Source organism: Bos indicus x Bos taurus, chromosome 3 (genome assembly GCF_003369695.1).
Source record: "Bos indicus x Bos taurus breed Angus x Brahman F1 hybrid chromosome 3, Bos_hybrid_MaternalHap_v2.0, whole genome shotgun sequence".
Taxonomy (NCBI): Eukaryota; Metazoa; Chordata; class Mammalia; order Artiodactyla; family Bovidae; genus Bos; species Bos indicus x Bos taurus.
This window is the reverse complement of record NC_040078.1, coordinates 78,702,674-78,725,636: the sequence shown is the minus strand read 5'-3', so window position 1 is coordinate 78,725,636 and position 22,963 is coordinate 78,702,674. Positions and strand designations below refer to the sequence as shown.

At 35.9% G+C, this 22,963-nt stretch overlaps 1 protein-coding gene across 16 annotated transcripts in view; it reads left to right on the top strand.

Annotated features, from left to right (window-relative positions):
• Positions 1-16,932, top strand: part of SGIP1 (SH3 domain GRB2 like endophilin interacting protein 1) — a 232,978-nt gene extending 216,046 nt beyond the window's left edge. For all 16 annotated transcript variants that reach the window (XM_027536983.1, XM_027536980.1, XM_027536977.1 and 13 more), the window contains 5 exons: positions 538-670; positions 11,004-11,206; positions 12,388-12,452; positions 13,047-13,211; positions 14,225-16,932. In XM_027536983.1, the coding sequence (XP_027392784.1) occupies positions 538-670; positions 11,004-11,206; positions 12,388-12,452; positions 13,047-13,211; positions 14,225-14,247 (589 nt within the window). In that variant the 3' untranslated portion in view covers positions 14,248-16,932. The remainder of the gene's footprint in view (positions 1-537; positions 671-11,003; positions 11,207-12,387; positions 12,453-13,046; positions 13,212-14,224) is intronic.
• The last annotated feature ends 6,031 nt before the right edge of the window (positions 16,933-22,963 follow it).

Here is a 22,963-nt window from a genome sequence, read left to right as displayed (position 1 = left end):
TAATTTAGAGGAAGCAGTGGTGATGTATTAGAGCTTTTAAATTTGGGTTAATAAATAATTCACTCTTTGAAGCAACCAGTTATCATTATGATTGGTTAATATCACTGGGTACTCATTGGGATTTACAGCAATACAATAATGCCTCACTATGGGTATTTATGGGCTTCCCTGGTAGCTCAGATGGTAAAGAATCTGCCTGCATGCAGGAGACCTGGGTTTGACCCCTGGAATCCCTGGAGAAGGAAATGGCAATCCACTCCAGTATTCTTGCCTGGAGAATGCCTTGAGGAGCCTGGTGAGCTACAGTCCATGGTTTGCAAAGAGTCGCACACAACTGAGTGACTAACACTTTCACTTTCATGTGTATTTATTAACATAATACCATTCAGGACTGCAACTCTACTATTGTTAATATAGTCTGTATAAATTCTCAAAGACTGAGATAGAAATCAGATGATAATTTGCTAAGATGCTTGTTTTGTGTTTTGTGTTTTTCACAAGATGCTACTCAATCAGTTTTTCTTCCCAATTAAATAGCGATAATACCCAAAATGATGCCAATGCCAAGGAATTCTGGGTAAACATGCCAAATCTGATGACTCACCTAAAGAAAGTCTCGGAACAAAAACCCCAGGCTACGTATTATAATGTGGACATGCTCAAATATCAGGTAAGACTGTTTATATGGTCAGGTTGCCTCTTTCATATTACAAATATATATTCTGTCAACTTTAAAAAAATGTACAATGTGAGAGTTGTGAGTCAAGTTTTATTTGAGGCAGAATTAGAACTATAGCCTTGGAGGCAGCATTTCAGATAGCTCTGAGAAATTGTAACAAAAAAGTAGGAGGGAAGTCAGTATATATTTGATTTTGGTGAAGGGAAAGTACATGCAATTAAGCACATATTTTTTTGCAGGTTTCTGCTAGTCTCATGAAGGTTACTGAGTCATGAGGAGCAGATATCACCATGAAGGATTTTAGTGCTTTTCTAGATATGAGGAGAACTGGGCTCATAAAATCAGCTCCGGAAAATATCTAACTTTCTGAAGACCTGTTCTGCTGGTTTTCCCCAGACAACTAAGTACCTCATTTCTGCTCTCCACCCTAAACTTCTTTTAGGGGCTGTTGAAAATCAGCAGTTACAGCAGCACATGATTTAATCATTGTAGAGGTAGAAAGCAAGTGCCAATCTGTAGTTGACAATTGTAGCATACTTAACATTAAATAAAAGTAAAGTAACATTTCTTTAAATATTACCTAAAGCTATAATCTATATGAATATACAGATCTTAAAAGGCTGTGTAGAGGCTATTTAGAATATTCATACATTATTTGAAACTTACAAGTAAAAAAAATTTTATTCAAATTTAGGGAAACACGCCACAAAAATGAATTTGCAGAAAACTACGTCAATTAAGATTCCAAATATTGACAAAACAGTTTACTGTAATTTTGTTAAGGGGGCTTCCTAGGTGGCAGAGTGGTAAAGTGTCTGCCTGCAGTGCATGAGACATGGGTTCAATCCTTGATTCAGAAAGCTCCCCTGGAGAAGGAAATGTCTACCCACTCAAGTATTCTTGCCTGGAAAATACCATGGGCAGAGGAGCCTGGTAGGCTACAATCCATGGGGTTACAAAGAATCAGACACAACAGTTGCTAAACAAAATTTTGCTAAGAACATTACTGTGCTAAAATCTGTTATTTTAAACAATTAAATGTAAGTAAGTTGGATTTTTTTTATAATGTGATAGTCCTACAAAATAAATTCTAATGAAACTTATGTTAAGAAATAATTTAAGGTTAACGTTAACAAATTTAAAGATAAAAACCACATGATTATCTCAATAGATGCAGAGAGAGCCTTTGACAAAATTCAACATCCATTTATGATAAAAACTCTCTGAAAAGCAGGCATAGAAGGAACGTGCCTCGACATAATAAAAGACATATATGATAAACCCACAGCAAACATTACCCTCAATGGTGAAAAATTGAAAGCATTTCCCCTAAAGTCAGGAACAAGACAAGGGTGCCTGTTCTCACCACTACTATTCAGCATAGTTTTGGAAGTTTTAGCCACAGCAATCAGAGAAGAAAAATAAATAAAAGAAATCCAGATTGGAAAAGAAGTAAAACTCTCACTGTTTGCAGATGACATGATCCTCTACACAGAAAACCCTAAAGACACCACCAGAAAATTACTAGAGCTAATCAGTGAATATAGGAAAGTTGCAGGATATAAAATTAACACACAAAAATTCCTTGCATTCCTATACACTAATGGTGAGAAAACAAAAAGAGAAATTAAGAAAACAATTCCATTAACCATTGCAAAAAAAAAATAAAATACTTAGGAATAAATCTACCTGAAGAAACAAAAGACCTATCTATAGAAAACTATAAAACACTGATGAAAGAAATCAAAGATGACACAAATAGATGGAGAAATATACCATGCTCATGGATCATAGAATCAATATAGTGAAAATGAGAATACTACCCAAAGCAATCTGTAGATTCAATGCAATCCCTATCAAGCTACCAAAGGCATTTTTTTCACAGAACTAGAACAAATAATTTCATTAATTTGTAAGGAAATACAAAAAACCTCAAATAGCCAAAGCAATCTTGAGAAAGAAAAATGGAACTGGAGGAGTCAACCTGCCTGACTTCAGACTATACTACAAAGCTACAGTCATCAAAACAGTATGGTACTGGCATAAAGACAAAAATATAGATCAATGGAACAAAATAGAAAGCCCAGAGATAAATCCACGCGCCTATGGACACCTTATCTTTGACAAGGGAGGCAAGAATATACAATGGAGAAAACACAATCTCTTTAACAAGTGGTGCTGGGAAAACTGGTCAGTCACCTGTAAAAGAATGAAACTAGAATACTTTCTAACACCATACACAAAAATAAATTCAAAATGGATTAAAGATCTAAACGTAAGACCAGGAACTATAAAACTCTTAGAGGAAAACATAGGCAAAACACTCTCTGACATAAATCACAGCAGGATCCTCTATGACCCACCTCCCAGAGCAATGGAAATAAAAGCAAAAATAAACAAATGGGACCTAATTAAACTTAAAAGCTTTTGCACAACAAAGGAAACTATAAGCAAGGTGAAAAGACAGTGTTCAGAATGGGAGAAAATAATAAGAAATGAAGCAACTGACAAAGAATTAATCTCAAAAATATACAAGCAGTTCATGCAGCTTAATACCAGAAAAATAAATGACCCAATCAAAAAATGGGCCAAAAAACTAAACCGACATTTCTCCAAAGACATACAGATGGCTAACAAATACATGAAAAGATGCTCAACATCACTCATTATCAGAGAAATGCAAATCAAAACCACAATGAGGTACCATCTCATGCTGGTCAGAATGGCTGCTATCAAAAAGTCTACAAACAATAAATGCTGGAGAGGGTGAGGAGAAAAGGGAACCCTCTTACAGTGTTGGTGGGAATGCAAATTAGTACAGCCACTATGGAGAACAGTGTGGAGATTTCTTAAAAAACTGGAAATAGAACTCCCATACAACCCAGCAATCCCACTGCTGGGCATACACACTGAGGAAACCAGAATTGAAAGAGACATGTGTACCCCAATGTTCATCGCAGCACTGTTTATAATAGCTAGGACCTAGAGGCAACCTAGATGTCCATCAGCAGATGAATGGATAAGAAAGCTGTGGTACATATACACCATGTAATGTTACTCAGCTGTTAAAAAGAACACATTTGAATCAGTTCTAATGAGGTGGATAAAACTGGAGCCTGTTATACAGAGTGAAGTAAGTCAGAAAGAAAAACACCAATACACTATACTAATGCATATATATGGAATTTAGAAAGATAGTAACAATGATCCTATATGGGAGACAGCAAAAGAGACACAGATATAAAGAACAGACTTTTGGACTCTGTGGGAGAAGGCCAGGGTGGGATGATTTGAGAGAATAGCATTGAAACATGTATATTACCATATGTGAAAAAGATCACCAGTCCAAGTTCAATGCATGAAACAGGGCAATCAAAGCTGGTGCACTGGGACAACCCTGAGAGATGGGATGGGAGGGAGGTGGGAGGCGGGGTTCAGGATGGGGGACATTTGTACACCCATGGCTGATTCATGTCAGTGTAAGGCAAAAACCACTACTATACTGTAAAGTAATTAGCCTCCAATTAAAATAAATTAATTAATTTATTAAAAAGAAATAGTTTAAGGCTAAAAGAATATTTGGTACAACACATTACAGGATATGAGAACTTTCTTTCTGTGTTTAGGATTGCCCTTTACCCAAGATTATTACTGATCTAATAACCCTGTTTCAAAACAAGATTCTACAGAGCCTGAGTATCCCACTGATTCCCAGGCACTTGATCTCCTAGGTTATTTTTTGAGCATTGCAATTTTTGTGACTAAATATGCTCAAATTATTTTTCTTAAGATGAGGAAGCTAAATTATTACTTTTGAAAGTTGTACTTTTTAATAGAAATCAGTACATCTCAAACATGAGTGCACTTTAAAACCACCAGGGGAGTTATAAACAAATGCTGGTTCTTAGCTGGTCTTAATTATAGATAGACAGAGATATAGATATAGATAGATATCTATATAAAAATCTACTGTAGATAAATAGAGATGGAGCTAGGGAAGAAGAGAGGGTTAGAGATAGAGATGACAGGGACAGAGACATCTTCTGCCAACCTTTTCACTCTCCTCTTTCACTTTCATCAAGAGGCTCTTTAGTTCTTCACTTTCTGCCATAAGGGTGGTGTCATCTGCATATCTGAGGTTATTGATATTTCTCCCAGATATTTCTTCTGGGCCCTGACACTCTCAGAGATTTTTATTTAATTATTCAGAAAGTGACCAGTTCAGTTCAGTTCAGTCACTTAGTTGTTTCCAACTCTTTGCAACTCCATGAACTACAGCATGCCAGGCCTCCCTGCCCAACTCCTGGAGTTTACTCAAACTCATGTGCATTGAGTCGGTAATGCCATCCAACCATCTTATCCTCTATTATCCCCTTCTCCTCCTGCCCTCAATCTTTCCCAGCAGCAGGGTCTTTTCAAATGAGTCAGCTCTTCACATCAGATGGCCAAAGTATTGGAGATTCAGCTTCAACATCAGTCCTTCCAATGAACACCCAGGACTGATCTCCTTTAGGATGGACTGGTTGGGTCTCCTTGCAGTCCAAGGGACTCTCAAGAGTCTTCTCCAACACAACAGTTCAAAAGCACCAATTCTTTGGCTCTCAGCTTTCTTTATATTGGACTTTATAGTCCAACTCTCACATCCATACATGACCACTGGAAAAACCATAGCTGACTAGACGGACCTTTGTTGACAAAGTAATGTCTCTGCTTTTTAATATACTGTCTAGGTTGGTCATAACTTTTCTTCCAAGGAGTAAGCGTCTTTTAATTTCATGGCTGCAGTCACACCTGCAGTGATCTTGGAGCACCAAAAAGTAAAGTTAGCCACTGTTTCCCCATCCATTTGCCATGAAGTGATGGGACCAGATGCCATAATTTTCGTTTTCTGAATGTTGAGCTTTAAGCCAACCTTTTCACTCTCCTCTTTCACTTTCATCAAGAGGCTCTTTAGTTCTTCACTTTCTGCCATAAGGGTGGTGTCATCTGCATATCTGAGGTTATTGATATTTCTCCCAGCAATCTTGATTCCAGCTTGTGCTTCAGCATTTCTCATGTACTCTGCATATACGTTAAATAAGCAGGGTGACAACATGCAGCCTTGACGTACTCCTTTCCCAATTTGGAACCAGTCTGTTGTTCCATGTCCAGTTCTAACTATTCCTTCCTGTCCTGCATACAGGTTTCTCAAGAGGCAGGTCAGGTTCTGTTATGCCCATCTCTTTCAGAATTTTCCACAGTTTATTGTGATCCACACAGTCAAAGGCTTTGGCATAGTCAATAAAGTAGAAACAGATGTTTTCCTGGAACTCTCATGCTTTTTCAATGATCCAGTGGATGTTGGCAATTTGATCTCTGGTTCCTCTGCTTTCTTTAAAACCAGCCTGAACATCTGGAAGTTCATGGTTCACTTATTGCTGAAGCCTGGCTTGGAGTATTTTGAGCATTACTTGACTAGTGTGTGAGATGAGTACAATTGTGTGGTAGTTTGAGCATTCTTTAGCACCACCTTTCTTTGGGATTGGAATGAAAACTGACCTTTTCCAGTCCTGTGGCCACTGTTGAGTTTTCCAAATTTGCTGACATATTGAGTGCAGCACTTTCACAGCATTATCTTTCAGGATTTGGAATAGCTCAACTGGAATTCCATCACCTCCACTAGCTTTGTTCATAGTGATGCTTCCTAAGGCCCACTTGACTTCACATTCCAGGATGTCTGGCTCTAGGTGAGTGATCACACTATCATGATTATCTGGGTCGTGAAGATCTTTTCTGTACAGTTCTTCTGTGTATTCTTGCCACCTCTTCTTAATATTTTCTTCTGTCAGATCCATACCATTTCTGTCCTTTATTGAGCCCAACTTGCATGAAATGTTCCCTTGGTGTTTCTAATTTTCTTGAAGAGATCTCCAATCTTTCCCATTCTATTGTTTTCCTCTATTTCTTTGCACTGATGGCTGAGGAAGGCTTTCTTATCTCTCCTTGCTATTCTTTGGAACTCTGCATTCAGATGGGTATATCTTTCCTTTTCTCCTTTGCTTTTCACTTCTCTTCTTTTCACAGCTATTTGTAAGGCCTCCTCAGACAGCCATTTTGCTTTTTTGCATTTCTTTTCCATGAGGATGGTCTTGATCCCTGTCTCCTATATAGTGTCATGAACCTCCATCCATAGTTCATCAGGCACTCTGTCTATCAGATCTAGTCCCTTAAATCTATTTCTCACTTCCACTGTATAGTCATAAGGGATTTGATTTAGGACATACCTGAATGATCTAGTGGTTTTCCCCACTTTCTTCAATTTAAATCTGAATTTCGCAATAAGGAGTTCCTGATCTGAGGCACAGTCAGCTCCCGGTCTTGTTTTTGCTGACTGCATAAAGTTTCTTCATCTTTTGCTGCAAAGAATATAATCAATCTGATTTCGATGTTGACCATCTGATGATGTCCATGTGTAGAGTCTTCTCTTGTGTTGTTGGAAGAGGGTGTTTGGTATGACCAGTGCATTCTCTTGGCAAAACTCTATTAGCCTTTGCCCTGCTTCATTCTGTACTCCAAGGTCAAATTTGCCTGTTACTCCAGGTATTTCTTGAGTTCCTTTTTGCATTCCCGTCCCCTTTCATGAAAAAAAAAAACATCTTTTTGGGGTGTTAGTTCTAAAAGGTCTTGTAGGTTTTCATAGAACCATTCAACTTCAGCTTCTTCAGTGTTACTGGTCGGGGCATAGAGTTGGATTATGGTGATATTGAATGGTTTTCCTTGGAAACAAACAGAGATCATTCTGTTGTTTTTGCGATTGCATCCAAGTACTGCATTTCTGACTCTTTTATTGACTGTGATGGCTACTCCATTTCTTCTAAGGGATTTTTGCCCATAGTAGTAGATATAATGGTCATCTGAATTAAATTCACCCACTCCAGTCCATTTTAGTTTGCTGATTCCTAGAATATCGATGTTCACTCTTGCCATCTCCTGTTTGACCACTTCCAATTTGCCTTGATTCATGGACCTAACATTCCAGGTTTCTATGCAATATTGCCCTTTACAGCATCAGACCTTACTTCTATCACCAGTCACTTCCACAAGTGGGTGTTGTTTTTGCTTTGGCTCCATCCCGTCATTCTTTCTGGAGTTATTTCTCCACTGATCTCCAGTAGCATATAGGGCACTTACCGACCTGGGGAGTTCCTCTTTCAGTATCCTATCTTTTTGCTTTTTCACACTGTTCATGGGGTTCTCAAGGCAAGAATACTGCAGTGGTTTGCCATTTCCTTCTGCAGTGGACCACATTCTGTCAGACTTCTCCACCATGACCTGTCTGTCTTGGGTGGCCCCACATGGCATGGCTTAGTTTCATTGAGTTAGGCAAGGATGTGACCAAGGTTTACATATTTTTACAAGACCTCCAAGTGATTATAATGCACCCCATGGGCTGAAAATGCGCCCCATGGGCTCACATGTTGTAAGGAAACCATTCAACATGAAGTGTCTATGTGCTGGTACATTTCTCAAAAATACAAATGGGTGTAACATTTTTATAGTAAGAATAGTGTCATCTAAGCTTTAAACATCATTATGACAAAGCCTAGAAGGTAGACAGAATTCGCCTATTGCAATATGAACTTGATATAAATATTAATATGTAGTCAGGAGACCGAATTCTGGAATTAAGTCAGCTTCCCTACTGTCTACTGACCTTGGACACTTAATCTCCCTGAGCCTCAGTTTCCTCATCTGAAATAAGGATAAAAATGATTCTCACCTAGGTATTTTTTAAGCTTGGAGAACTAACAGCTTAACATACTTCAGAAGTAGCCCTAAGTCTGCCATTTTGCTTTAAATGAGAAATCCCTTTTGTTGTGGTTTAGTTGTATTGTTGTTATTGTTTTTCAACATTGCAAGGGATTGGGTGGGAGGCATTATTAGCACTTTGTGGAATCATTCTCAAATCAAAGCAAGTTGACTTTCTGGCTACCAGTAGCACCCGCCCCAGTAACTAAGACAATCACTTGTCCATAAAGCCCCTCATTGGGCAGAGGAACCACTAAGAAGTTGAGAACTCCAGCCGAGAATAAGCGTGTAGAAATGCCAAGGGAGAGGGAGTCTGCTCGCTTTTGAGCTCTTAAATAACAGACTTCTAAATAAGAATTCATTTGCAGAGGACTGGGCTGCTAAAAATAAAGTGTAGAAACTTTATTATAAGGTTTATTATAGAGATTATTGTAAAGTTTTAAAACTTTTATTATAATGATCATCCAACTAAAATTATGTCATCAAAAGCCATGTCTTTCATTTTATAAAAGGATCCATGTCTGGTTTTGTTTCCAAATCAACCACACCCGCTCTGTAAGTGCAGCCTGTCTTCAGGACCCTTCCCCATGGTGTCATATGTGCAGGTATTGCTAGGCCAATAAAAAGCTGCCTATTGTCTTCAAAATCAGCAGAACTCATACTCCATGAATTAAACTTCAAGAGCACAGACATCACCCACACAACCCCTGTGGTGCTCATATACTTGTAAAAGGTAATAATAGCCTTGCAAAATTTTCACTGTGGATCCAAGATTCAAGTTGCTATTATTGTTTTATAACTTTTTGCTGATTCTTCAAATCTGACTCTTCCTTAGTCAAATTCACAGTTGTTTCTAACTAGAATTGACAGTAGACCGTAGAACGCAGTACTGCCAGTTAGAAGACCCGGGTTTAAGTCCTTAAAATGGCAAATTCCAAAAGAGTAATCGTAACTTGCTTTGTCTAACTTGCTATTTGTGAAGAGCAAATATGATAAGAATGTTAATAGGTTACATGTATTAAAATGTTAATTCCTTATTATATATTAAGCACCATGCTGAGTGTTTCATATGAAACACCTTCTTCAATCATCCTAACATCTCTAGGTATAAGTATTATTCTCATTCCCAGGACTTCTCTAGCGGTCCAGTGATTACGACTCCAGCCTTCCAGTGCAGGGAGCGTGGGTTTGATCCCTGGTAAAGGTACTCAGGGGCTTCCCAGGTAGCCCTAGTGGTGAAGAACCAGCCTGCCATTGCAGGAGACCTAAGAGATGTGGGTTCTATCCCTGGGTTGGGAAGATCCCCTGGAGAAGGGCATGGCAACCCACTCCAGTATTCTTGCCTGGAGAATCCCATGGACAGAGGAGACTAGTGGGCTAGAGTCCATAGGGTTGCACAGAGTCAGACACGACTGAAGCAACTTAGCATACACACATGAGGGTACTAAGATCCTACATACCACATGGTGTGGCCAAAAAAATTAAAAAGTAAATATTTTTTAAAATTATTATCATTCTTATTTGGCAGATGAGGAAATAACAGAGGCACAGAGAGGTTTTTAATGACTGGTCCAAGATCACTCAGCTTGGAAGTGACAAGCAGAACTCACACTGAGATATATCTGAAAAACCAAAAACACTAATTTGAAAAGATACATGCACCCCAGTGTTCATAGCAGCATTATCTACAATTTGCCATGGTACAGAAGCAGCCTGTTTCTATCAACAGATGAATGGATAAAAGAAGATGTGGGATATATGTATATCTATATGTATACAATAGAATACTATTCAGCCATAAAAAGAATGAAATTTTACTATTTGCAGCAACATGGATGGATTTGGAGAACACTATTCTAAGTGAAATAAGTCAGACAGAGAAGGACAAATACTGTATCACTTACATGTGGAATCTTAAAAATACAACCAACTAGTGAATATAACAAAAAAAGAAGTAGACTCACAGATATAGAGAAAAAGCCAGTGGTCACTAGTGGAAGGGCACTGGTAGGAGATTAAGAGGTGCAAATTGTCAGGTATAAAATAAGGTACAAGGATATATTGTACAACATGGAGAATATAGCCAATACTTTATAGTAACTATAAATGGAGTATAACCTTTTAAAACTGTGAATCACTATGTTGTGCACCTGTAACTTACATAATATTGTACAGCAACTGCACTTCAACTTTAAAAATAAAGGACTCACACCCAGGACTATCTGCCTTCTTGGCCTCAGCTCTTAAGCACTGTGATAGCATCTGCCTAACTGACATAAAATGAATTGTAAACTCTAAAGTGCTGTGGAGATTTTAATCATTTATTTTATGTTTTTAATCTGTAACTGTTTACCTGAAGCATCCAAATCTCATTTACCCATCATGGTGACATTTATTTTTTCTGACTGCTCATTTGTGAGCAGCACAAGGATCTTTTAATAACTATGAATATTCCCATAAGATATAATCATAGCTTCTGGTTTTGTTTCAGATTAATGGTCAAGCCTTAAATGTTCTCTTTTCTGTCTTTGGCAAGGTGTCAGCCCAGGGCATTCAGTCCACGCCTCTGAACTTGGCAGTGAACTGGCGGTGTGAACCAGCAAGCACTGACCTGCGCATAGATTACAAATACAATACAGATGCAATGACAACAGCCGTGGCCCTCAACAACGTGCAGTTCTTGGTCCCCGTGGATGGAGGGGTAACCAAGCTCCAGGCGGTGCTTCCACCAGCAGTCTGGTAAGGAGCCACTAGCCCCCTTCCTCTTCACCAAAGGGCTCCTTCGGACAAAGGCTTAACAGACATTTTAATATTTGTGTTTCCTATAGGAAGAGATCACAGTAGGCCTGGGTGTCAGGGTTCGGGGCAGAAAACAGAAACTGCTGTAGCTATTTCAAGCAGAAAATGATTTAACACAGGGATTTCGTTCATACACAAAAAGAAGAACAAGGTTTAGGCTGGATCTCCAAGAATAATTCCTAGAACACTGCAGAACTGACCCACCAGGGGGGTTGGTACCTCTGCTGCAACCAGGAAGGAGAGAAATTAGAAGGCTGTCAGTGGAGCCATTGAATTCGAGAATCCACCACCCTCATGAGAATCCAAGGATAAGAAAGCTCCTACCGGCACTGCCTAAACTGCTTCTCAACAACTACACAACCGAGACTGGACTGGAGCACGGTTTAAGAAGATGCCCCACATCATCTCAGGCTGCTGACTAGCAGAGAACAGCCCAAAAAGCATCAAGAAAATGGCCTCTGCCCCGCTTCTGTCCTCCAAATCTTAATTAGTGCATGTGATTGGTGGACCTTAGTCTGCATCTAGGACCCTAATTACAAGGGAGTCTGAGTTTCATTTTGCAGTCTCTGTATTATTAAAAGGTACACTAGAGAAGGTATGGGAACAGAAATGGAATAGACACCAAGTATCAATAATGGCTATAAATAGAGCTATTCTCCTAAGGAAAAATATTACAGTGATTCCATATGATTGTTAGAAGCAAAAAGTAGAACATTAAAAAAAAAGAATGTCAACCATATAACAGCTTCAATTTAAATTACCTGAGTTAATTGATCAACTAACACTTCCCTTCTATTTTTTCAGTAGATGTGTTAAATTTTTTTAACTGCACTGCCTTCTAAATGTTTAACTCTTTGACGGTGTTGTGACAGTAAAGAAAGAGAAAGCAGAGGATTTGTGGATAGATGGATGGATGAATGAAAGGATGGATAGATGGAAGGGTCGATAGATGAAAGGAGGGAGGGGAAGAGGAGGGATGATGGATGGATAGATAGATAATGCTTAAATTGTAGCTAAAATTTTTAAGATCATTTTTATTAATTAACACTCTGGAAAAATATGACATCCATTAAACAAAAACCCTTACATATGCAGAAGTCTTTTACCTATTTTATTTTTAGGAATGCTGACCAACAAAGAATATTGTGGAAGATTCCTGATATTTCTCAGAAGTCAGAAAATGGAGGTAATGCAATCACAAGCTTATTTTATTTAATATATAAAGCTGAAATAACTGTCAGGTATTAAAAAACTATTAATCGAAATACCCTTAACACTAAAAGTAATAAAAGTATTTTGGTTAAGTTTGTTATGTATTATTATTTTTACCAATAAGAGAAAATAGTTCTTCAATGAATCCTCTGTTACCTCTTTTCCACCGAACACCCCACATCAAACAGACCATACATGAAGGAGAGACCTTCTAATGGAAGATGTTTTCATTCTGTATCAGATCTCACACACTGATAGTTTAGCTATTTTTCACTTTCCTTGTATATTAGTCATAAGCTGAAAATACATTGCCTTCCAAGTATCATGCTTCCAAATTTTGAAGTACCATTTGGCTGAATTACCTTTTTATTGGTGTATTTAAAAAGTAATGAATAATATTTCATGATAAATATTATTCATCACTGTTTTGTCCCTGAAATATACATATACTATGTTCTAGGAAGATTGATTTTGCACTTTAACCTTGAATACAATTTCCAAAATTATATCCAGAATGTTGTGTTGACTGTTATCTTTTAAATTGTTATCAATAATACTCTTTTTGTAGGGGTAGGTTCTTTATTGGCAAGATTTCAGTTATCTGAAGGCCCAAGCAAACCTTCCCCATTGGTTGTGCAGTTTACAAGTGAAGGAAGCACTCTTTCTGGCTGTGACATTGAACTTGTTGGAGCAGGGTACAGATTTTCACTCATCAAGAAAAGGTTTGCTGCAGGTAAGTGGGTATCTTGTGTGCTCATTTGCAGACAACAATATTGCCTTAGCTATTCTTCCTTAAGAAGGAATATGTTATGATTTTCTGATCATCTTCTTCCTCTTCTTCTCCACTCCCAACCCCCATTTCCCATCACAATCAGAAAGCAAACCAATTGTTGAATGAAGTAAAAATAGGACAATAAACTAGGGAAATCAGAAATTAGGATGGCCCTGCCTACTTATCATGGCTCTGGCTAGTTCTTACATGGGACTGACCTGTCATTCCCATTATATATGTGTGTACACTGAGGTTAATGCTATAAATTCTACTTTGTTATATTGACAAACAAGATAAATGCCATTTTGTTACACTGACAAGCAAGATAAATGCTGTTTTGTCTCTTACCTGAAAATGCTTTTTCTGCAGCAGATCTTCATAGATTTTAGACTCAGGCTTAGCTGAGATCTAAGAGTATCCATCTTTCATTTCAATAACAACTTTAAAAAGTCTAGGCCAAAGATCAGAACCAGTTACCTTGAGCTGAAATGTGGTCATGAGACCCCTTTGGGGGCACACATGAGAGTTTATTGGTAGGGATTCCCCAATATTAAGGTGATTTGTTTGTCAAGGATTTGCTGGGATACATCCAGGGTTTTATGGTTGCAATACTGATATAATTATTAATTAGCCCCCTTTCACTCTCAAAAATGGCCCACATTGAAAAGTAATTATATGATTACTCCTACTATAAGAAGCTGGATTCTCACATCCAGGAACAAATCTTCCAACCTATTCTGGGCAAAACCCAAACCTCTGCAAAGTGTTCACATATGGAAATGTGAAAAGGCAACGTGCTGGTCTAGAAAACTGAAAACTTTAAACACTTTTTGTGTTTTATGTTAGTATTGTACCCCTTGAGTATGTAATATTTAGCTTCTAGAAATAAGGCAGGAAGAATAAAATGTTACCCACATAATAACCACATTATGGAACTAGCAGATAACCTGTTGATATGTTGTTTTATTTTGCAGGAAAATACTTGGCAGATAACTAATAAAATCTTATGCAAGGATTTGGAGATTCATATAAAGGAGAACTGTTGTATGAGAAACAGATTTTAATTTTGGTTTGATGAAAACAAACCAAAAATCTGCACTTGGGATATACCTGCTGGAAATGTCAGTGACTTTCAGCAATGATTTCCCTGACACAATACCATGACCAGTCCTACAGTATTTACTTCTAGGTGTAATATTGTTAATGGTTTTAAAATGTAATTATTGTATTTGTAAATTGTACTCATTCCAGTAAGGCGGTTAGATACTTGAGTTTTAGCATTTTACCATTCCTGAAATGGATGTAATTTAAACTGTGGTATGTAAATTTAATAGTAGTACTGTTGAATGGCACAATGCTTACAGAGGTAGATTGCATTTTGTCAATATATAAAATTTAAATATAATATTGTTAGCTGTCATAAAGGGGGTGCCACGCACAAAGAAAATTAAGCAGGACCAGAAAAAAAAAAACTTCCTTTTCTTCAGTCCTTGGTATGTTTTACTCTAGTGCTAAATAAAAATTCTATCTTCAGATGTTTAGTGGATTAAATTCAGAAACTGTTTCAGAAAACAAACAAAAAAAAATCTAAAGTTACAGCATATTCAAAGAAAAGCATTAATTGCCACTTTTTAAAAAGCTTTTTTTTCAAACTGCAAATTTCATAAAAATGCAAACTGTGTAAACAGGGCCTCTTATTTTTATAACTTGTGTAAAAAGGGAAAGCAATTCATATTTAAAGTTTAAGTATATGAAATTATAAACAAGAGTAAAGAAGATGTTGAAATCTTAACTACTCCCCTCCCTTCCACAGATTAGCAGATATGGGGACTACTGAATAATCAGACTAAAACCAAAATTGTGGTTTTAAAATTTCAAGAATTTCCATGGTTGAAGTGGTTAACAACTTTTGCACAATGTCTCTAGACAGAGACCCTCCCAACCTAGCATGGAGAATTGTACCAAGCATCTTCCTCATTACCCACAGGAATCAAAATATCGACTCTAAAAAACCCAGAAAAAAAGATTTCAGTCCCCTATTGAAATCCAGAAGTAGAATTTTAATCATCATTTATATCATATGGGAAGGAAAAAATAAGCTTTATAAATGAAATCCTAACCACATTATTGTGCAATAAATTTCCTTTTGGATAAGATTCATTATATGTAACTATAAATCGTTGCTGTTTTTAGAGAATCAAAAAGAGTTATCAAAAATGTATGTTATGATTTCATTGTTGCAAGATATAATAAAAACTGTAATTATTCAGTCTGGCCTCGATATGGGAATTCAGGATGGAGAAGTTCTTCTTCAGGAGTCCCAGCTGTAAAACCTTCCTCCATTACAATCTGAAAACATGAATCTTCCTTTAAGTCATAGAACCTATTTTAAACATAAACTCATTCCTGTTCTAGGTTATACTATTAAATAACTATAATTATTAAGTTGTTAAATTTATCGTTAGTTGCTAAATTTTATTTACATCATTCATATTTGACAAAGAACTTTAGCCCCTTAAAATTTTAGAATCAAATTAAATTTTGTAAGCTTACTTTTAAAATGAAATTGTAACTGGCAATTGTTTATAGTGGAATTTTTTTAATTAATATTTGTACTCCTCAATCAGTGCTTGCTACCAAGAGACTGTTCAAAATGATCTGTTTTACCTAAGAAGAATTCTTGCTGTGCAAACAAATTCTCGATTGGCTCCCCAAACAGTCTGACATTGAAGTTTTTTGAACAAGTGACTAATATAGTCACTTTAAAGATATTCAATTTTATTTTGAAATAAAAATAGAAAATGAAAACTTTTAAATCCCATAAAACATGGGGAAATTTCAAACACTGGAACCAATGGAGAGTAAGTAGCAGAAAATTAAGAATTATGCAGCATATGAATATAAAAATGTGTTTTTAAGATATTAATCCATGAGAAAACATATTAAATATTAACACAAAGCATATAAAAATATGTAAATATTATTGGTTCTCATGTCTTGCTCATTATATTTTATTTTATACCATTCTAGAGGGAATTAGTAATTAAACACAAGGTTTTCCTTTTCATAGAATACTTTTGTTTATATTATAAAATGTAATTTAAAACAGATTTCATTAATCTCTAACATTATTCAAATGTCTCTAGATACCAAATTTGAAACTATGAAGATATCCTATGATTTCATAATTGGTCTTTATGAAACAGAATAAAAGTCAATGATTTCAAAATTATTAACTAATTTTGAAATATTATTATTATTGAATAACAAGAACCTCAGTAGAGAATATATCCCTTCTTCTTTTGGAAAATAGGTCAAATAACAACACAATAAATTAATATCAGGGATTTAGATTTTGATGGGTTTTTTTTAACCTTGTAGTTTATAATCTCCTGTTATTCTTGTATCCATAGTACTATACAATAAGAAATAGTGTTAGGAAAAATGATCCTAGACAGTGAAATTATAAAAGAAACATTAGGTCAGGTTCATTATCAATTCCTAAAACAAAATGTGCTGGTACATGTTCAGATTTTTAATACCAAGCATGAAAAGAAAAAGATTTCTCATTAGCCAGGACACCATTTCCTGAGTGCTATAATTAGATAGAAAATACGAATGCTTTATTTTGCAACATGGAAAATGTGTTTTTTTAAAAATAAATTTCATATTTTTCACGTTATTTTTAAAAATTTTCTGTTAAGCATTAGTCTGAATTTTATCATAATTGAAACATATAGTTCCAAACAATTTAATTTTAAATTGCTTTTAAAGCTCTATTCTTCTCTACACTTACAGTCAAAATGAAAATTCATTGTATAGTATTTGGAAATGTATTTCACCTGTAAAGAAAGAATGTCTACATTTCAAATGGTTTCAAGTGAATACAGAGGAACCATCCCCTCCAGAAAGTCAGACTACAATTGTTTTACTTTTGTTTTTATGAATTTTTACTCAGTCTCAATCTGCAAAGTGTTTGAGGCCACAATTACTCATATTCCCATTTCCAAACATTCATTTCAAAGAAGCCTTTCAATATCAGCTCTACCACTAACTCTGCTATATGACCTTAGAAAATCACAGCCCTTTTTAATTTCTCAGCTTTAGAATGAGGCATTGGGATTGCCAGTGGTTTCCAAGCTTTTCTTAACAGTCACTTTTTTCTACTAAAATTGCACATGAATTCTTATCAGCAAAATAACTAAAAGCAATGAAGGAGTTCTTCCAGCAGTTTAAATTTGGCTCTCCAGAGCACTGTTTAAATACCATAATAACACAACTGTGATCTATGCATCTCCCACCTCAGACGTTCCATGGTTCTACTTGACTAAGAGAGATCCACCTGTGGGGGCTTTACAATCACAGTACTTGATATACAATAAAAAGTGATTTCCCTTGAGTGCCATATACCATTCACTATGGATGTTAGCTTACCTAATCTTTATATCAACCCCTAAATGGTACATACTCTTTTTAATTAGTATTTTACAAATGGTGACATTGAGTCTTAGATTAATAAAATTATTATTAATTTTTTAAAAAGTGACATAGCAGCTGGAAGTAATCCAGGTTATCTTGACAACAATGGGAGCAATTGGCCTGTTTTACTTACTCATTCTAGGAAATGAACTCTTCTGTTTTATTTTATCATATATATTCCATTTGAATACCCAAGTAAAGGGTGCTATGAAAAACTAATACCAAAATAAGGATAATTCCCAAGGCAAAATTGTTGGGAAAGAATATGTTTCTCAAAGCATGATATGTGAACCTCTTGTTTTATCATTTATTTAACAAGGGCAATGGTTTTGGCTTAGGTATCACTATAACCCCAGAGCCTAGAAGACAGTGGGCATCAATAAATTTATACTGAATAAATAAATCTGTCAGGGTGGAGTTTAAGAATACATACTTTGACAAGCACCCAAAATTTGAGAATCACTGCCCTAGTAGATCTCTCAAATACTTCTTAGTTCTGACATTGCATCAGATTTTAGACATTCAATTATTACTTGAATACCATTTTTCTAGTGAGCATGTTTTTGTGTTTTTTTTTTCCCATTCAGTCCATTTAGCTTCCTCAAATCTTGAAAGAAAACAAAAAGGTAGAGAGATTTGTTTAGGAAAACACCTCCTTTTTTTTTTTTTGAGTTCTTTTATGCTGTCTCAAAGTGGCCTAACATGTAATCTCTCATTTTCATTTTTCTGTCCTTTTGTCTATGTTGTCAAAGATTAAAAGAAGAAATAGGGAGGGTGCAAGCTGTCATGAAATCCAGATAAAATGTCTCCCTTCCTGCCAGGGACACAGACATCTAACTTGTGAGTTAACACTATTTATTCTGTAGGCCTTTGAACAATGCTTTATCAGCATCAGTTCAGTTCAGTTCAGTCGCTCAGTCGTGTCTGACTCTTTGCGACCCCATGAATCGCAGCACGCCAGGCCTCCCTGTCCATCACCAACTCCCAGAGTTCACCCAAACTCTTGTCCATCGAATCAGTGATGCCATCCAGCTATCTCATCCTCTATCGTCCCCTTCTCCTCCTGCCCCCAATCCCTCCCAGCATCAGGGTCTTTTCCAGTGAGTCAGCTCTTCGCATGAGGTGGCCAAAGTATTGGAGTTTCAGCCTCAGCATCAGTCCTTCCAATGAACACCATCAGCATGGACTAGTGTAATTCCAAGAGAGCTGCACCAATTTTGTTTTTGCATTTTTTTCCTCAAAATTATCACAGTCTGTCAATTAAAGTTGAATGATACGGGAAAATGTACTAAGGAGATGAGTTTATGGTTTGTTGGGGGTTTTTTTCTTTCTTTTTTTCAAAAGATGATGCATTTGAGCAAAATCTCATTCAATCTAAATGTATTCTTTTTGCTACATAGTTTTCTGATCAGGATTTTTTTTAAATGGAAGCATAATTTTTTATGATATGAAAACTAGGATTATCTCTAAATACTGCTTTCAAAGTTAATGTAAAGTCAACATGATTCTTCCTTAAAATGAGTCAAATTAAATTGTTGATGTGAATAAAAAAAATCAGTCTTTGTTACACTGATTAAAGAGACTGTTCTGGTGAACCACCCCACCTCCTTTAATGTGTGTGCTTCTCTCTTGAGGCTTTCTTTTTTTTCTTTTTTTTTCCCCCTCTTTGGCAAACAGTAGTTAAATGCCATTTGCTCATTGGTGAATCAAGCATGACTACCATTATATTACTTTTTGTCCATTGAATACATGGAGGAAAAACGAGATATGAATGCAATGTTTAAGTTCCCAACTATAAAAACAAACAACAAAACCCACTAGCATTTCTATTTGTTTGATATTCTGTCATCTGCTATAAGCGAGAACTGCATTTTAAATATGTAATTGAATACTAAACATCCTTTTTGAAAGAATGTCAAATTTTAGGGTCTATTGACTAACATTGGTCAGACCTCTTACAGTTGCTCATGTTTAATATCTGATTTTTATCCAAAATGAGTATTCCTAGGAGAGAATGTCACCTCCCTATTTGTTGACATTCACCACAGGGATAACAACTTATTCTCTAACTTCAACTTCTAAAGTTATTTTTCCTTTGTTTTACAGTATTTCTAATTATCTCCTTCTGACTCTAAGGTAGCACATTGCCCATTCTAAGTACATCTTTAACCTTATGACAAAAGATGTTTCAGAGAAAAGCAAACTTTATGTGTCCCTTAACTGGTAAAAATAATAATAATAATAAGGAAAGGGTAATTTTACTTCATTCATCATATTCTGGTATTTCCCAAATCATGTTCAACACTGCTGCTTCTGGCAAGTGTTCATTGTGGTCTGAGAATAAATGATCCTAGACCATAGACCTCACTCCTTGGACATTGTTAATTAATGTTAGTGCTTTAATGAAGCTTAAAGTTTTGAATCAAGAAAAAACAGTTTTCTAAACACATCTTGAAGAAACTTTAGAAAAGTTTTGTTTTACATATCTTTCAGCAACTTCAAATAATATAACCAGGAATTCTTTGAAAAAGATGCTTCTGGTTTTTTGTTTTAACCCTAAGGAAAACTTATGCCACTTTAAATGAATCTACTTTAAAGTTAATTAGTATATCTTAGTGAATTTTATCACCTAATATATTCAAAACAGTAAAATTGTTTCACCATTTAATTTTTTTAAGTATAATTTTTAAGATCTGCACCTATGGGTATCACATCATGCTGCAATCTGTTGAAGATGGTCCAGATTCTTTATTGAGTATAATTAATACTCGTGAACAATCCTTGGTAATACTTTATCTAAACGCTTCAAGAAATTGAATCATGATGAATTGATACTCACAGCATTTTTACATAAGCTTGTTAGAAATTATATGAAAAACATTTCAGTTAAACCCAAGAAAAATGTGCTATTTAGTATAGATTTTGCAATACTCCTACATTCTGTTACAAGCAGAGCATTACATAGTACTTTTTGCTTTGCTTTATTTTGCAAATCAGTTGTTTTCATGAACAAAGTTTCTTTAAAAATTCCTGGGTAAACTGTCTGTGATCAGAGAGAAAAGCATAAAGCTGAATCACTTTACCTTTCTCTAAATACAGTTCAATTTTTAATTCAAAGTGTGTGAATCAGCATGATGGATTATAAGCCATTTATCATTTTTAAACATTCCATTGAATGAGTATATCATGCACATGTTAATTCCATCTTATTTGTTCAGTTGTTTATTACTTCACTGACCTTTTCTTTTGGAAAAACAAATTTTAGTATTTTTCATACGTCTCCACTTTAAAATATTTTCAATAATACAAAAAATGACTAGCACTGGGATCACTGTCCCAAGGTCCAATGTCAGGTTTTTCCTTGTCCTTATGAGATGATAGGATGATAATTTTTAAGCTGTGATTTTGCAGGTCAGTATTTCAGTTTTACTTTCTTAATATATGCATGAGAGAGACTGACCTCTGTTTCATCTCCCTCTCTGTGTTTGTCTCTCTCTCAGTCTAAGAGAGTTGGAACATTGCTGCTGAATAATTTTTCTTGAAAAAGCCAAGTGTTGGTATGATATGTAACTCTCATCCAAAAGCAGGGCTTCACTACAGGTCAAGCAGTCATTTGAAGAGCTGGATTTTAAAACTGTTTGAAGAGTACTGGATTTCAATATACAGAGGATTTTTTTTTTCACTTTGGATGGGAGAAGATCTAAAATGGTCAAATTTTAATTTTTGTGCCTGCTAAGTAGCAATGTAAGGCATTTTTTGTACTTTTAACAGTAAGAGAAACTAGGGAAAGAATCTCAGAGAAATTTAGCTGTATTTCTAAAAGTAATAAAATTCAGTCAGCTGTCTTTCTTAAGGAAAATGCTATTAGTGTATACTTTGAGTTGGTGGTAGCATTTATTTAAAGATCTCCACAATATCTATAGCAAAAGTAAGCAATGTCTTTTTGACCTTGGATGGAGTACATATTTTCACAAAATACCTTGAGCATAAAATATTTATAAAAAGAATTGTGGGCTAAAAGACTCAAATATACTTTGAAAATCAGTTAAAATGTTGATGACTGGCTCTTTTTCCTACATGTGTAATTCAACAGAGAATACTTTATTCTCATAGCCGTAACTGCTTTGTCTGTGATAAAATCTCTATTGCTTCTGTGCTGTGCTCAAGAAAAAACCAGCAAAAGAATCATGGGTTTGTTCCTTTACAGAACTGCCCAAAGCTCTCTGATGAGCAATGGTGATATGAATGTGTAATACTGACTTCTTGAAGATAATCATGAGAACATTTTAATGTTACTTGCCTTATACATTAGAAAAAAATGTGGGTATCATTTTTTGTAAATAATGATTTTTACAAACGTTTTTTCCTTCATAATTTTCCCAACACCCATTTCACAAAATTCTGAATATGCAATTATCATGGCACATTACTGCAACTAGGGTTCCCATTTCAGGACAAAGTTTAATTATATGTGAGAACAAAATCAAATATCTCAGTAAATTGTTATTTCAATGTAATTTTTTCTGGAAAATAAATGAAAAACAAAAATAAATTGAGTTGTGAATCTCTTTTATTACCAGCCTCTTAAAATTTTACCACATTTCTGGAAAAGTTATTGCATATTTAGGGTGGGCATGGTGGGCAGAAGTGGGGGCACAGTGCAAGGGCTTTAGAGTTGGACAAATCTTAGCTCTATAACTATAGTCTTGAGTATGTTACTCAGTGATTCTTCATTTCCTTAAATAAAGTTAATAACCTCTTATCCTGGGGTCATTGAACAGACTAAATGAGATAATACTTACCAGCCACTTAATTCCTATTACAAAGATCGAAGGCAAATGGAGAATTGGGTGGCAGAGGATGAGATGGTTAGATAGCATCACCAACTCAATGGACATGTATTTGAGCAAACTCTAGGAGACAGTGAAGGACAGGGAAGCCTGGCGTGTTGCAGTCAACAAGGTCACAGAGCTGACTGAACAACCACAACAACGGTTACATAGTGAATAGCCACAGTCCTCTCCTGGGCTTAGTTCTCTGTGAATAGCAATTGAGATGGGCCAGAAAATGTGACTGCTCTTTCTCCAATACTATCCTAACCCTTATGTGCTCTATCCTTATCCAGATGTATTGTGATTGACAGGCAGTTCTAGCTGCACTGGGCACTCATCAAAGGACCTGCACCAGGCTAGGTGCTCAGAGGCACCATCTTATTTCTGGCTCCAATGATTGCC